This window comes from Bactrocera dorsalis, chromosome 2, assembly GCF_023373825.1.
Source record: "Bactrocera dorsalis isolate Fly_Bdor chromosome 2, ASM2337382v1, whole genome shotgun sequence".
NCBI lineage: Eukaryota > Metazoa > Arthropoda > Insecta > Diptera > Tephritidae > Bactrocera > Bactrocera dorsalis.
In genome coordinates this window covers 2,180,968-2,195,756 of record NC_064304.1, presented here as the reverse complement: position 1 = coordinate 2,195,756, position 14,789 = coordinate 2,180,968, and the positions used below count along the sequence as shown (strand labels likewise).

Sequence of the window (14,789 nt, the reverse complement as noted above, 5' to 3'; positions counted from 1 at the left end):
GGAATACTGGAGCAGCAAAAATAGCGACGACATTCGCCCAGCGAGTGACGATGAAATACGCGCTTAAATATAGCCCACTTCGAACTAGTCTATATAAAGGGTGATCCATTTAGAGATTCTCTACTTTGAACGGATGACACGAGTGATGTTTTGTTCCAAGGCCTGAATCGAAGAGGGATTGTCTGCATAGTCTTTATATATCCCTACCCTGCACGATAACGGTCGCAATTGACGATTAGATTCTCAAAGGCACCAATAATTCAACCGTTGCTTTTTCTGGATTAAATGACAGCTCTTGAATCTCTTCAGGTTGGTCTTCGCCCCAATTGCGGCAATTTTGCTTGTTTACATACCCATTGAGCCAGGAATGAAATGGGCCTCATCGCTGAACAAAATTTGACTCGAAAACGTCGTATCTTCTTGGGACTTTTCTTGAGCCCTAGAGCGATGTCGCTTACAAAAGTCAAACGGCTTCAGTTCTTGCACAAGCTTTTACACTTTTAATTTAAGATCTCGACGTAAAACGCGCCAAGTCGATTCATAAGTCAGTCCGGGTTGCAGCGAACGACTCCGAATCGACTCTCCACGGTCCTCGTGTACACTCTGCGTGCCTCTACTTGAATCACCCATTAAATAAATAAACTACATTCGAGGATAAAAGATCAAGGATCCCACTAAATATGTGAATGGTTCTTTTTCTGCGGTTTAAGCATTTGGGGGGGCCTTACTCTGCAATCGCTTGGTAGTAGCGGACGAATGTTAGGATTTGGTTTCTTTTGATTATCTTGACCTTGATTCGCCGACAGAGGTTAAAAGCTGACTGGGATTCTAATGTTTAGCAATGCATTTGTGACTGTCCGAACAAAATAACTCAATTGTTTACATTTCTTCCAACGTATATATCAATTCAATAACATCACAATAAAATGTATGTATAATTAAATCAGAGCTTCGTGTAGATAAGTGCCGGTAATTGGCACAATTCTAAGCTCTGTAAACAGTGACAATTGACTTATCGACCCTCGATGCTATAAAATATATGCATCCGATGCTGGCCGTTCTTATCAGCATATTTCAAATTCATTAGGGTACTTCATTGCTACCTGCCATGTCACATCAGCATTGGCAATGCTTCGGACCTCATGTGTTCTATTCGAGTGAAGAAGTTACTATTCAGAAATTACGAAATTAATTAACTTAAGAATAAAACAAATAGGAATTAAATGTGCGGATACTAAATTGTAAATCCAACTTTATTTTTGTAATCTAGCGTCTTGTTGGAAATTTAAACAAACAGTTCGTCAAACTTTTCAAGTTTCTTTCCATTGTCGGTTTCAGCTGTAAATGCTTCATGCCATTGAAGGAATCTGCTTTGCTTTACCTTTTCTTCGGGCGTCAAAGTGTTCACGTATTCCGTAAATGCATGGTCGAAATTCTTAAACAATTCCAGGACGCGCAATTCGAATTCGTTCTCGAATTTATTGTATCCGTTATTATCTAAAGCTGTTTTCAGAGTTATTTTCAATTTCGAATCGTTGGGCATGTGCTCATAATCGTCCATCATTGTAGAGAAACTAACCATGTATTCCAAAAGTTTTGTAACGCTCTTGTCGTTCGATTCCAGTTTGAATTGAGAAATCTCTGTTCCGATTTTAGACATGCGTGTGATATTTGCTTGCAATAGATCATCTTTGACTGGAATTTCATTGAGTTCCTTAACGGCGTTATTGACGACTACGCTGCCATCCTCGAGCATCCATTTGTATAGTTTACCTATTTCGCTAAAGGTAGAAATCATCAGTTGCTCTTGAGCGTTCTGTAGTTCAGATGAGGACCTTTCAGCGCCGGACTCACGTTTCACATGCGGCAATGCATGAGAGAACTATGAAATTACAATATGTAATCATCAGTAGGCTTTAATGTTATTCGGGTCCAAGTGAGTATATGAATCTTACCTGCACCAACAACAAAGCGCTAGCGACGAGCATTAAGAAACGCTTCATGATTTCAAAAGTTGATTTTTACAAGGGATTTATTGACAGATGGACCTATAATGTTGCACTAATTCATAAATCAAATGCGAAGACCTTTTATATGCTCCACCTTCAAGGTGATATTTGCACGTATGTTTGTAAGCTTGATTTTTCGCGCAGTTTAATTAACGGCAGATAAGTGGAAAATATTAAATCAGTAACAGTGCAGCTTCTGTCTAATAAACAACAAATGTTAAAAATATTTAATTGAACTGATTACCTTGTTTGCTCTTTGACGAGATTAATTTGTTATTGATTCACCTATGTACGTGTGGATGTAAGTAAAGTCACAAGAAATATACGTGATTCATGGGCTGCATTGATAAGAGCTGCTGTATAAGCTAGCATCTATCTATCTATTAATATTCATTACAAAAACAAATAATGTCATTTCAGTACGAATAGGCACAATTTGACAGCTCACAGATCAAAATTTTTTCTCCCTTTAAGAAGGTGTAGTCATGCCCACTAGAAAGACTGACCATCCCAAACACTTGTATGAAAGTACTACATAAGTTAAGGGGTTAAATAAGGAGTGAACTTCGTTTGGGCCAGCTTTTTCCTCAACATAATTTCCTCTTATAATAAATACTTGGCAAACATACTTGCATAAGTATATGTATGGCCGTATTTCCTCAACGGCGGAGAAGAATTGATAAGGAGCATACATCAGCTTCTTCCAAGAAGATGGTCAGATGACAGCATGCCCGACGAATGGAATTTAAGTGTGCTCTACCCAATCCAGAAGAAATTAGACCCCAAAACATGCGCCAACTGCCGTGGCATTAGCCTCCTCGACATGGCACATAAGGTTCTATCGAGCGTATTGTGTGAAAGGTTAAAGCCCAAGATCAGTAAACTGATAGGACCATATCAGTGTGGCTTCAGGCCTGGAAAATTAACCAGATATTCACTCTGCGCCAAATCTTGGAAAAGACCCGTGAAAGGAGAATCGGCACACACCACCTCTTCGTCGATTTCAAAGCTGCTTCCGACAGCACTAAAAGGAGCTGCCTTTATGCCGCGATGTCTGAATTTGGTATCCTCACAAAACTAATACGGCTGTGTAAACCGACGTTTAGCAATACCAAAAGCTCCGTCAGGATTAGGAAGGACCTTTCCGAGCCATTCCAACCAAACGAGGACTCAGGCAAGGCAACGCCCTATCGTGCGACTTCTTCAATCTACTCCTGGATAAAACAATTCCTGCTGCAGATCTGTTTTAGAGAATGTACAATATTCTATAAGAGTGTATAGCTGCAGGCGTACGACGATGATATTGATAATCTTGACCTCTGCTTTCTTCAGCCTGGATAAGGAAGCGAAGCAAATGGTTAATTAATTTGGGGGAAGATGAAATATCTCCTGCCATCAAACAAACAGTCGCCGCACTGGCGATTTGGCTCCTACATCACTGTTGACAGTCATAGCTTAGAAGTCGTAGATAAATTCGTCTATCTTGGAACCATCATTAACACCAACAACAACATCAGCCTCGAAATGCAATGCAGAACAACTTTTGCCAAAAAGTGCTACTTCGGACTGAGTAGGCAATTGAGAAATAAAGTCCTCTCTCGACGAACAGAGACCAAATTTTACAAGTCACCAATCATCCCTGACTGGTCCTGACCTAAGAACTTAGTTACACTTGGAATATTCAATTGGCTCCAAACAGCGATAAGGAAGAACGACTGGCGCGCTCGGCTATAACCCCATAAGCAGTGTCTACGCCAATAAAGAAGAATAAGAGTTCCTCAACGTATGCAGCGGATATAAAGTTCAACTGCACAATACTTGAATATTCTATTTCATTAATACGGTAACTACATACACTTGAATATAACCAAATAAAATTTAAATAAAAAATAATATTTTTACATTATGCATATTTATGTAATGCAGCACTTTTTATGTCTATGTTTGGATTTTAGGATATTAGATCAAAGAAATCGCCGAACTTGTCAAATTTCTTGTCCTCATCAGTTTCAGCTTTGTAGTCATCATACCATTTCAGCAATTTGGCTTCGTCCACCTTTTCGGCCGGCGTTAGTCCGCTGACATATTTACCGAATTCCTGGTCGAAATCCTTAGCGAGTTGTACGACTTTTTCCTCGTAGTCTTTCTCAAGCTTATTGTAACCATTATTTTCCAAAGCTGTCTTCAATACGGCCTTCTGCTTTGAATCGTCAGGCATGTTTTCATAGTTCGCCATCATCTCTGTAAAGCTAACCATATAATCTAAGAGCTTCAAGATGCTCTGCCCATCTTCTTCCGGTTTGAATTGAGCAGACTCTGTTCCAATTTTAGACATGCGTGTTATATTTGCTCGCAAGAGTTCATCTTGGACTGGAAGAGCTTCTAGTTCCTTAACAGCATTATTAACTACTACGCTCCCCTTTTCAAGCACCCATTTCGATATTTGTACTATATCGTTTAAAGTAGTGACCACAAGTTGTACTTTTGGATCAACTTCTTCGGAGGAGGAGTTTTGGAAGAGAGCAAGCACAGCTTCAGTATTACGTTTCGTTCGTGGAAAAGCGTGAGATGACTATTAAAATAAGTTATTATTAAATTTAGTGCGAAGAACTGGATAACTATTATATATTAGTATAATAATCATACTTGCAGCAATAGCAGAGCGCTAGCGATAAATATAAATATCTGCTTCATCCTTATTGCGGAGAGTGAAAATCGGAAGCAAATACTAAGTAGCAGGAGAATGATGAAAATCGAACTGAATTACAGACAATCCGCAATGAAAATTTATACAAAGGTTTCAAGTTCTCTGCCGAGTGCTCTATTGCACACAGCTTAGGGTCGCTACATATGTAATTCTAAACAATGATAAGACTTGATGTGTAATTGAATAGTGAAACGCAAAAGCTCAAGATTAAAAAATGTTTTCACTTGTTTTGTTTCAAATTTACATTTAATCGCATTGCTCTACATATATACATATAAAAAAAAAGAGTTTGACTCTTCTCTTTTACATATTAGGAGCGTTCTTAATCAATAATCGGAATTTTTCTCGCCGATCAATATAAAAAATACCTAAACAAAATGTTCAATTTCTCTATCTTTAATCTCCTACATCACGAATATCAGCATATTTACCTAACCTAGCCTAACCTTCTACAGCGAATCATTACTTTTCCTCACTCTTCAAGAGTAGTCCCGCTCTGCCAATAGAGTAATGGGTCGTGTAAGCAATGTAAACGGTGACGGTCGTAAATACAACGTTTACTTGCTTTTAGGACTTTCTATCGCAGAAAGAGTATATTACTTTTCTTCTCTACTTTTCACCTACACTCTGTAAAGTAAAGCTATTTTTTCTCTTCTTAAAATGAACGCGAAATAAATGATAAACCACAAATATACATTTTCAAGTCAAAATATTTATTTCCTCCAATCATTCTAATATCTTGCGTTAATTTAAGACAAGTGGTCAAAGATTTCGCCAAACTTGTCCAGTTTCTTTTCTTCGTCAGTTTCGGCCTTGAAGTCTTCGTACCACTTAAGTAATTTGGCTTGTTTAATTTTTTCCTCTGGCGACAAAACCTTAACATATTCACCGAATGCTACGTCGAAGTTCTTGGCCATCTGCAATACCTTTTCTTCGAACTCGCTCTCAAACTTGTTGTAGCCGTTATTTTCGAGTGCTGTTTGCAAGGTGTGTTTCAGTTTCGAATCGGCAGGCATATTCTCGTAGTCATCCATCATTGTTGCAAAGTTAACCATCGACAAGAGTAGTTTCAGAATGCTCTCTTCATCTTCTTTCAACGTAAATTCACCGGCGTCCTTAGCAACTTCAGACATGCGTGTGATGTTCGCTTGGAGGAGCTCATCTTTAACTGGGATCTCCTTCAACTCGGTCACGGTATTTTTAATTACAATGCTGCCCTTTTCGAGTATCCATGTGGAGAGTTTAGCGATTTCGGCTAAAGTGTAAATTATCAGTTGCGCTTGAGGACTTTCCTCTTCGGATGAGGATCCCTCGGAGTGGTGAATGCTGTTGTGTGAATGGATTGCAACAGCGACAGATTCACGCTTCATATGCGGCAGGGCATGAGCAAACTATTCAAATTAAGAAAGGAATAGATGTGTATATTAAATATGTGTATACATAGGTATTCCATATTTTATAGCTATGTATCTTACTTGCACAAACAGCAAAGCGCCGGCTACGAGCAACAACGAGTATTTCATTTTTACCTAAAGATTGCTTTTTTAGACTCACTAACTGTAACAGTTCAAAATCTAACTGAATTGAAATTAAAGCCTATGCCTATTTATACCATTTCTTTTGTAAGCATCACATGTCATCACCCGTGGTCCTGAAGCTAAAAAGATATATGTACATTAATCAGAAAAGCTCAAAAGCTTTTCAAACAAAAACAATGTTTGGCTGAATTAGATTATTCTATAATTCGACTAACTCAAGTTGCAGTGATGCAGACGACAACAAGACTTTGCCATGCACAATTCGTACTGATAAGTGGCAGTAATTAACCTTTGGCAGGTGCAATCAGTGGCTTATTAGCCTTGGGGTCTGAGAAAAAAGTGAGTAAGAAATTCTGCAGACATTTTTGTCAAATATACTTTTTGAAATAAGAAAAACGAAAAGTGCAGAAACGGAGAATATATGAAGCAGCGCAAACTTTATCGTTAGATATGACATAGTTCAGGAGGAAAATCATCATATGTTATAACCTGACCTGCGGAAACTACCTGGGTATTCACTTAAATATTCACAGATTAGGTTTTGGCGGAGAAATTAAAAAAAAATTGTGAAAACGTCAAAACCACGAAATTTTTAATCCTTTAATTGAGATTTCATCTTCTGGTTAACAAAACCGATACTCTACAAATCATAAAGCTGCTTAACTGTTAGATAAAGCACTTTTTGGTTACGACAAGTCTACCAAAACTATTCAGTTAATATACTTATATCAATTTATAATTAGAACTTCAAAATAGTACGCCATTCTATATTTACCGAAGGTATTAATTTAAGTTTTTATTTAAATTCAATTGAACTTAATGCATTTTCGCATTTGCATATTGCTCATCCTCATTTGTGGTGTGTGTTCTTAACGTTACACTACTATAATTACTTTTCTGTTTGCCGCATTCTTGTTGCACACTAATGAAGTCACATTTACGAGGCAAGCGGGTTCTAACTTAGTCAATGTTTGTGTTGAGCTCATTTTCTCATTTCACAAATTTATTTGCATTTTCCAGTTGAACGTATTTGCTCTTCAGTTCAGCCACTGGCACTTCCGTTCATTAATTTCCGCAATTGCATACCCACATTATATACATACACACATACATACATGCATAAATACATATACACACTTACATAGTTGCTCATTTGATATATATCCGCGTGGTCTCCGTAAGTGCGAGGGCAATTTGAGTAAACACACCGTGTGAATTGGCGTCCCTATACATCTACATGTGTACGTACGAGTATGTCTGTATGTATGTCCTTGAGCAATTGTCCACCTGTCCTTTGGCACTTCGAACGTAAGTACGTATGTGCTGCTCTTCAATCCATCCATCTAAATCACTTAACTTGACCGCTATTCAATCGTTTTCAATAAAACTTCAATTACATTTGCTGCACGGATATTTGCCTTCTTCCATTCACTCGTTGAGCTTTCCATGAGGATTTTCTGTTCTTCACCATACCATACAAACCACTTCCTTTGCTCTTTGTAATTGTATGCTTGTATGCATGCAAACAACCACAATGGATTCGAGAGCTTCCCTCTCTACTTCGGTGCACACTTCTCAGCAACTTTGCTCTATCCGGTTTTAAGATACAAAGTTGCTTTTTTGCTATTGTAACGGTATTTAACGATTGAGTACCAGACTTGCCTGCTTTCTTACTTGCTGCTTTACAATCCTCAACGGCTGTTTCCGCTTGTTACAGCCCCCAGCTACAAGTTCAACTAGATGGTTAAATAGGAAAAAGTGCTATATTTACAGTTGTGAGTATTGAAAGCAATTCACTGCGCTTGTTTGTTTCATTTTCCTTGCTTTTTTTGCGCAACAACTGCGAATATTTACTTCCTCTGCTAACCTACAATTAACTGAGCGCTTTCCGAGCTTCAGTCGAGCAGCATAGCTAGTCCTCAACCTTCAACGCTCCATTGCAATTTTCATTAATTGTACGCGGACCGGCAATGCATCGGCGAGATGAATTCCCAATACAACTTGACGCCCTGAGGAAGTGTGGAGTGGGTTTTAAAAGTTGCTACATATCTCCTTACGTACAGTTATGGGCAGAATAAAAGCGAAATTCAGGCGTATCTATTTTAAGGTTGATGGAGGGAAAATAGTTGAAGTGCGAAAAAATCGGGGCTTAAACATGATTTTTTATTGTCGAAATAGTAAAGCGTGGGACTTGGGTTTCAACCTGGTTCTGATTAATATCATCAACTCACAGCAAAAAATAGTAGGACTTTGTTTACATTTTTAAAATTCCTAAATTTATTCTTCAAAATATATATGTATATGTTGCCCCCTTGGCCCCAATAAACTTGTGGCAACGTTTTTTACAATCCTCGAAACAGTTCTTTAACAATTTCAATTTCCGGAATAGCCTTCAATGAGCGTAACCATTAATGTCTTCATTTTCCCAAAACGGTTTCCCCGAAGCAATTCTTTGAGTTTGCCGAATAACCAGAAGTCACAGGGATCTAAATGAGGTGAATAAGGTGTTTGCTTTAGGATGTTGGTTGCGAAAAACTCTCGAAAAATCAATGCAGTATGCGGCGGTGCAGTATCGTGGTGCAAAAGCCATGAGCTGTCGGCTCATAATTCTTTTTAGGAATAGCTTCGCGCAAACGTTGCATAACACACAATTATATAGTATTACTTGTTGACAGTTTGGCCGGTTGGTAGGAATTTGGAGTACACCACGCCTCGATAATCGAAGAAACCTATAAGCAAAATTTTGGTTTTCGATCTGCTTTTTTCGTCTTAGGCTCACCTTTGTCACGATATTACGCCGATGGATCGTCTTTTTCCCGGTCGCAAGCATAGATCCAAGTCTCATCGCCAGTAATAAAATGTTTCGTGACATCCTGATAGTCGGAAAGCATTGTTTCACAGACGATCAGTTGTTTTTGATGGCCCTCAGGGACATGGTTCGTCATCAACGCGTTCACGACCCTCTTTGCATAATTTGTATCAATCAAAAACATTTGCTTGGTACCAACAATTATCACCGAAGGCCTTTTCCAACATTCTGAACGTTTCAGGGCAGGGAATTTGATTTCGCAAACAAAATTTAATGGAACTTTTTGTGGAATAATTTCACTCATCGTAAAAATCGCCGCATGCACTTTATGTAGTTCAAGCAGACAACTGTCAATGTGTTTTAACGTGGGATCCTACCTGCGAAGGCTTAACTCCACGGTGCTTAGAAGCACAACGGATCAATACAAATCGTCAATCAGCGCCCTGAAAACTGGGTAAACATTTTCAGTATCAATCGGCAGTGTGGCATGGACACACTAACCACCTTGGTAGGGTTCGAGGCCCATCTAAAACCTCTTCCCAATGAGCAGGTTGGAGTTACGTCCAAGGGCTTACTACTCCCCGTGGTACCAGGTTAGTCTCTGGTAAGACCTTGTAACGGAAGTTACTACCAGTTGAGTTTCCACACAACTCTGGACTGGCGGCCAGGACCTTAGTCGCCTCTTACGACAGGCATGCCTTACCGCGGGTATATTCGGTTTCCCCCCCGAACCCTGAGGGGGTCCCCCCTACCCGCAGGGGGAGTCCAAGCAGACAATCGTATACTAAACACTAATGTTTATTTTGATGCGACATGACAGTCATACGAACCAAGAACAATCATATTTCGAAGAATGGTTTTCCCGCGAAATTTAAATGAAAAAAGTCTTACTATTTTTTGTCCACTGTGCATAATGCTGGCTATATTATTTTGCCCACTAGTGTACATACTTATTTATGACGGAGTAGAACATTCGTGTTGTTGTGCATCGTTTGGTCGGTTGTTGATTGGTTGCAAAAAGCCTTAAGAAGCTACTTTGATAAAGAATGCTGAAATGCTACTTCGAAAAAAGGCTCCACTTATTAGTGTTTCTCCACCTTATAATACTGTTTTGTATGCGTGTAGTTGTTGCTCACTTCATTATAATTGTACATTTGAGATTGAAAGCCGAATAAATCCCAGACGAGTTGAAATCGAATGAATAGTCGACATTAAGTGGTACAACAAAAATTAGCAAATTTTTCGTCTTACAGGCTGCTTCAAACGAAAACGCGATACCTTATATACGATATTGTGGGACTAGGTGAAAATTACTTAATTTCAACTACATATTTCTGGATATATAATTACTGTCCGGAAAATGTGATGAGGACCTTATATTATATGCATATGATATGTAGTTATTCTTCTGAAAGATGTCCTGAACTGTGTTCACCTTTTTCATATACATATTATATAGAGACATATAGTTAACTCCATTTGTATCGCGGCTTCCTAAGCATCACGTCTCCTATATTAGAGCGTCCAGTCCAGTCAATAGATAAGAATCGAAAGAGTAAGCACAGCAGTAAGATTCGAGAAAGACTATATGGATTTAGGGTATTGCAATTGTGGCACATATTGGATGAAATCACCCTGTAAAGGGGGGTGTTATTCTCCCCAAGTCAGCAAGGAGCTAGCGGCTCATTTAACTACTCCTTTGACTATTTATTTTGCGTATTATGCATAGAAGTAGAGATTGCCACCATTTCCAAGCTCTTTTTTAGTTTGGTAAATTGAAGAAGCTATGGCAGAATTCAAGTTGCATTTACAGGGCAGCAATTACCTGCTGCACAGCTGACGCTTTCCACGCTTCTGCTTTGCCTACTTAAAATTAGTGCTGAGTGCTGAGCATATTTACAAACGCCCACAGCCTATTGGCCATAATAAGGTGCCGCGAGTGCGAGAATGTTTGCGCAGCGAGGTTGAGGGCCGCAGTGGAGACCAGTTAATAACAGGACTGTGAATAGTTGAATAGCAGAAGGAATGAATGAATGAACGAATGACTGAAAGAATGACGAAAAGGTGTTATCTGATTGCAATTCTGCACACACGCAGCAAATGGAAAACGGCAAAACAAATAGTAAATAAATAAATACATAAATACCAAACAGTTGTGCATAGAGCAATAAATGTAAAGCGAAGGAACACGGCATACATGCATACAAAACAACAAGCAAAAACATTAGCAAATGGAAAACTTGAGCGGACCGTTGGGCGTTTTATTTGTTTTTGCTTACTTTCTTCGTTTGGTTTGACGTCTCACGCTTTGATTCGCTCTATGTAAATAATAAAAAGTACTTTTCGCATAAAAGGCGCTTACAGCAATGCAAAGCAAAATAACAAATAACAGAAAATGTTAAAACAGTTAGTTATAGCGGTGCATTCGAAATGTCTGCAAGGACAACTTTGGTGCAACTATAGTCGTATCGGTAATTAACATCTTGACTGGCTTTGCACAGCGACAGTGAATGACGGCTTTTACTGAGTACGGTTCGGTCAGAGGCCTCAATGAACGCTGCTGTTAATGTCAAACGCTGGGAAATGTGCGAAAATCAGAATTCACAATTTGACAAGAATGTAAGCTAATGAATAAAGATGTGTAAATGTCATGCTGGAGGATGGAGCCATGTGTAGAAGTTCACGCAAGTGAGGGAAGTTCTCTGATTGCCATTCACTTGGCAGTGACCAGAAACGATTCTTTTACATATGTATGGTTCAAGCAGCTCATGACTTCCGGTCTTTGACCAAGTATCATCTGGCTAGCTAGAAAACATCCGTTTGAAAGCGAGCTGAAGGCGATACATCCCTCCACAGTATTGTGCGCTGGGCTTGGGAGCCGCCACGTAAAAAACACTACCAAGGAAAAGAAGAAAACAGCCTCGGATATTCCCGCAAAACTAATACGGCTGTATAAACTGACGTTGAGCAACACTAAAAGCTCCGTCAAGATCGGGAAGGACCTCTCCGAGCCGTTCGATACCAAACGAGGCTTCAGACAAGGCGACTTCTTATCGTGCGACTTCTTCATTTTGCTGCTGGAGAAAATAATTCGAGCTGCAGAACTTAGTCGAGAAAGTACAATCTTCTATAAGAGTGTACAGCTGCTGGCGTATGCTGATGATATTCAACATCTGCAACGTTTGTTCTGCATTCTCCAGACTGTATAAAGAAGTAAAGCAAATGGGTCTGGTGGTGAACGAGGGGAAGACGAAATATCTCCTGTATTGACAGTCATAACTTCGAAATTGTAGATAATTTCGTCTATCTTGGAATCAGCATTAATTGTAACAACATTGTCGGCCTCGAAATCAAAAACAGGATAACTCTTGCCAACAGGTGCTACTTTGGACTGAGTAGACAATTGAGAGGTAAAGTCCTCTCTCGACGAACAAAAACCAAACTCTACAAGTCACTCATTATTCCCGTTCTGCTATATGGTACAGAGTCATGGACGATGACGATGAGTCAACGCTACGAGTTTTCGAGAGAAAGGTTCTGGGGAAGATTTTGGTCCTTTATCCTATGTATCGTAATTATGGAAGAAAACACCCCAACTCTGAAAGTATTTGACGCAATACCTGCCGGGGGAAGCAGAGGAAGAGGAAGACCTCTAATCCGTTTAAAAGATCGGGTAGAGAAGAACTTGGCTTCGCTTGGAATGGGCGCCACGTTTTTCAAATTTCACTTTACTTATCGCATGGTAGCGAGGTTCACCCAGCATATTCACAAACAAATATTCGTACCAAAGAGTTATTCAGTTTTAAGCAGGAGGATTGCCTATAACGGCTCGAGTCACTAAGCCTTCATATTATTTAAATCTAATGCTTTGGTGAACTCAGTATTATTGAACACAACAGGTTGAGAATTTGAATGCCTTCAACTGCCTTGCCAAACTGGATATTCCACAGAGTCTCTTCCAAGTTTTGTCGACGCTAAAGGTACCGCTATAATGCACACTTACTACACACAAACCAGGAAACAATTTCCTTTTCGATAACGATTTCATAAATTTTTTATTTCAGTGTTTTCATTAAATAAATAGATGCTAGTGTACACACTTTTGACTTTTACATAATTTATCACAATTAATGAGAGGAACTCATACATTTTAGCCATAAAATCCGTAGCCACCATAGCCACCACGATGATGATGTCGATGGCCTCCGTAACCTCCGAAGCCACCACCATAACCACCGTAGCCACCAAATCCACCGTAGCCACCATAACCGGGATAGCCACCATATCCACCGTAGCCACCATAACCGGGATAGCCGCCGTATCCACCGAATCCGCCAAACTGACGTGCTTGACGAGATCCTTCAATGCTTGCCGAACCCCCCGCATCAACTTCCAAAAGTTGCTGAGCATTTGATGGCACTGCTAGCGGCACGGCTACAATTTTTACAATTTGTGATGCATCGGGCAGTACTGCATCCTTTTCGGATGCTTCCACTTGTACAGAGCTTTCAGGTACTTGAACACTGACCTGTTGCTCCTCTAACGGATAAGCGCTGGAATAAGCCAAAAAGGCTATGAAAACGATAGCGATTCCTCGCATTTTTGTGGATGATCTGCTAGCGTTTCTTTATTAATTAGCACTTTAGCACTTTCAAATTTCACTCACTACAATGATGAGTTGTGCCTATAGATTTAGCTGGAGCTCGACTATGTTCGCTGTCAAAAGCGGTTAATGCTTTTATAATGATATTGCGCCGCAAATCTCCAACCATAGTCGGTTTCTGTTTACTAATATTTCGCTCTTTGCGGTCAATTGGGAAATACCCAAAAAAAAAAATCAACAGAAAAAAAAAAATGAAAAGAATGAGTTAAAAAATAAATGCGAATCGGTAAACACATGTGTTTATATATTCAACAGATTTATTAGCAAAAGCCGCTAAGTTCATTCCATTCGTTGCTTCTCTGATCGCCAAATTTAAGCTTGACTTTCTTGTTAACAAATTATACATGGAAACAACAACAAAGTAATTAACTTGATTGGAATATAAGGGAGTGTAGGGATAGCTCATTACAGCTTCTGTTTCATTAAGTTGATATATGCGTTATATACTAGATCGATTCCGCAGTATCCTAATAGGAAAATCCAATGCAGCTACATGTTTAAATAACTGTAGGAGTATTCTGTAGTGCAGACTCAGAGCTTATAGCTAGATAGCATTGCAAAATTCTTCAATCTTTTCTTTCGGAATGGAGACATAATTTCATGTGACCCTCGATATAAGGATAATTGTTTTTGAATAACAATAAAAAAAGAAAATAAAACCGAAATCATCCACGATTACAAAAGACTCTTTACAAGAACTTCATGCCGATCGTTCAGTGTATGGCAGCTATATGCTTTAGTGACCCGATCTGAACAACTTCTTCGGAGATTGCATTATTGCCTTAGATAGTAATCCATGCCAAATTTTTTGAAAAATAATCAAGTTCGATAACGACGGATATGAGCAGATTCTTAGGAAAAAAAGAATCAAGTTCCTATTTAGAAAACCTTTATATTTGCTAAAATATCTTCAAATAATTTGGCATAGATTATTGACCAAGACAAAAGCTACAATATCCGAACAAATTGTAAACATCGGCCACCAAAGCATGCAGCTACCACTGAAACGGACCGATCAAAATCAATATTAAAGATGTACATTAAGTAAGGTAGTTTATATGAA

The 14,789-nt window shown here is 39.1% G+C and overlaps 4 protein-coding genes across 4 annotated transcripts; all 4 read right to left on the bottom strand.

Moving 5' to 3' along the window:
* Nucleotides 1–1,219: 1,219 nt before the first annotated feature.
* On the bottom strand, nucleotides 1,220–2,115 carry LOC105233805 (uncharacterized). The gene is made up of 2 exons (XM_011215971.4): nucleotides 1,956–2,115; nucleotides 1,220–1,882 (listed from the first exon to the last, which is right to left on the bottom strand). The coding sequence occupies exons 1-2, from the start codon at nucleotides 2,001–2,003 to the stop codon at nucleotides 1,286–1,288; spliced, it is 645 nt and encodes a 214-aa protein (XP_011214273.2). The 5' UTR covers nucleotides 2,004–2,115; the 3' UTR covers nucleotides 1,220–1,285.
* A 1,668-nt stretch (nucleotides 2,116–3,783) lies between these two features.
* On the bottom strand, nucleotides 3,784–4,816 carry LOC105233804 (uncharacterized). Its single transcript, XM_011215970.3, has 2 exons — nucleotides 4,656–4,816; nucleotides 3,784–4,581 (listed from the first exon to the last, which is right to left on the bottom strand). Exons 1-2 carry the CDS (start codon nucleotides 4,701–4,703, stop codon nucleotides 3,961–3,963), a joined length of 669 nt encoding a protein of 222 aa, XP_011214272.2. The 5' UTR covers nucleotides 4,704–4,816; the 3' UTR covers nucleotides 3,784–3,960.
* Nucleotides 4,817–5,408: 592 nt separating this feature from the next.
* On the bottom strand, nucleotides 5,409–6,350 carry LOC105233803 (uncharacterized). The gene is made up of 2 exons (XM_011215969.4): nucleotides 6,192–6,350; nucleotides 5,409–6,107 (listed from the first exon to the last, which is right to left on the bottom strand). Exons 1-2 carry the CDS (start codon nucleotides 6,237–6,239, stop codon nucleotides 5,466–5,468), a joined length of 690 nt encoding a protein of 229 aa, XP_011214271.2. The 5' UTR covers nucleotides 6,240–6,350; the 3' UTR covers nucleotides 5,409–5,465.
* A 6,737-nt stretch (nucleotides 6,351–13,087) lies between these two features.
* Nucleotides 13,088–13,797, bottom strand: LOC105233809 (uncharacterized). Its single transcript, XM_011215974.4, has one exon. The coding sequence runs from the start codon at nucleotides 13,661–13,663 to the stop codon at nucleotides 13,214–13,216; it is 450 nt and encodes a 149-aa protein (XP_011214276.2). The 5' UTR covers nucleotides 13,664–13,797; the 3' UTR covers nucleotides 13,088–13,213.
* Nucleotides 13,798–14,789: the final 992 nt, after the last annotated feature.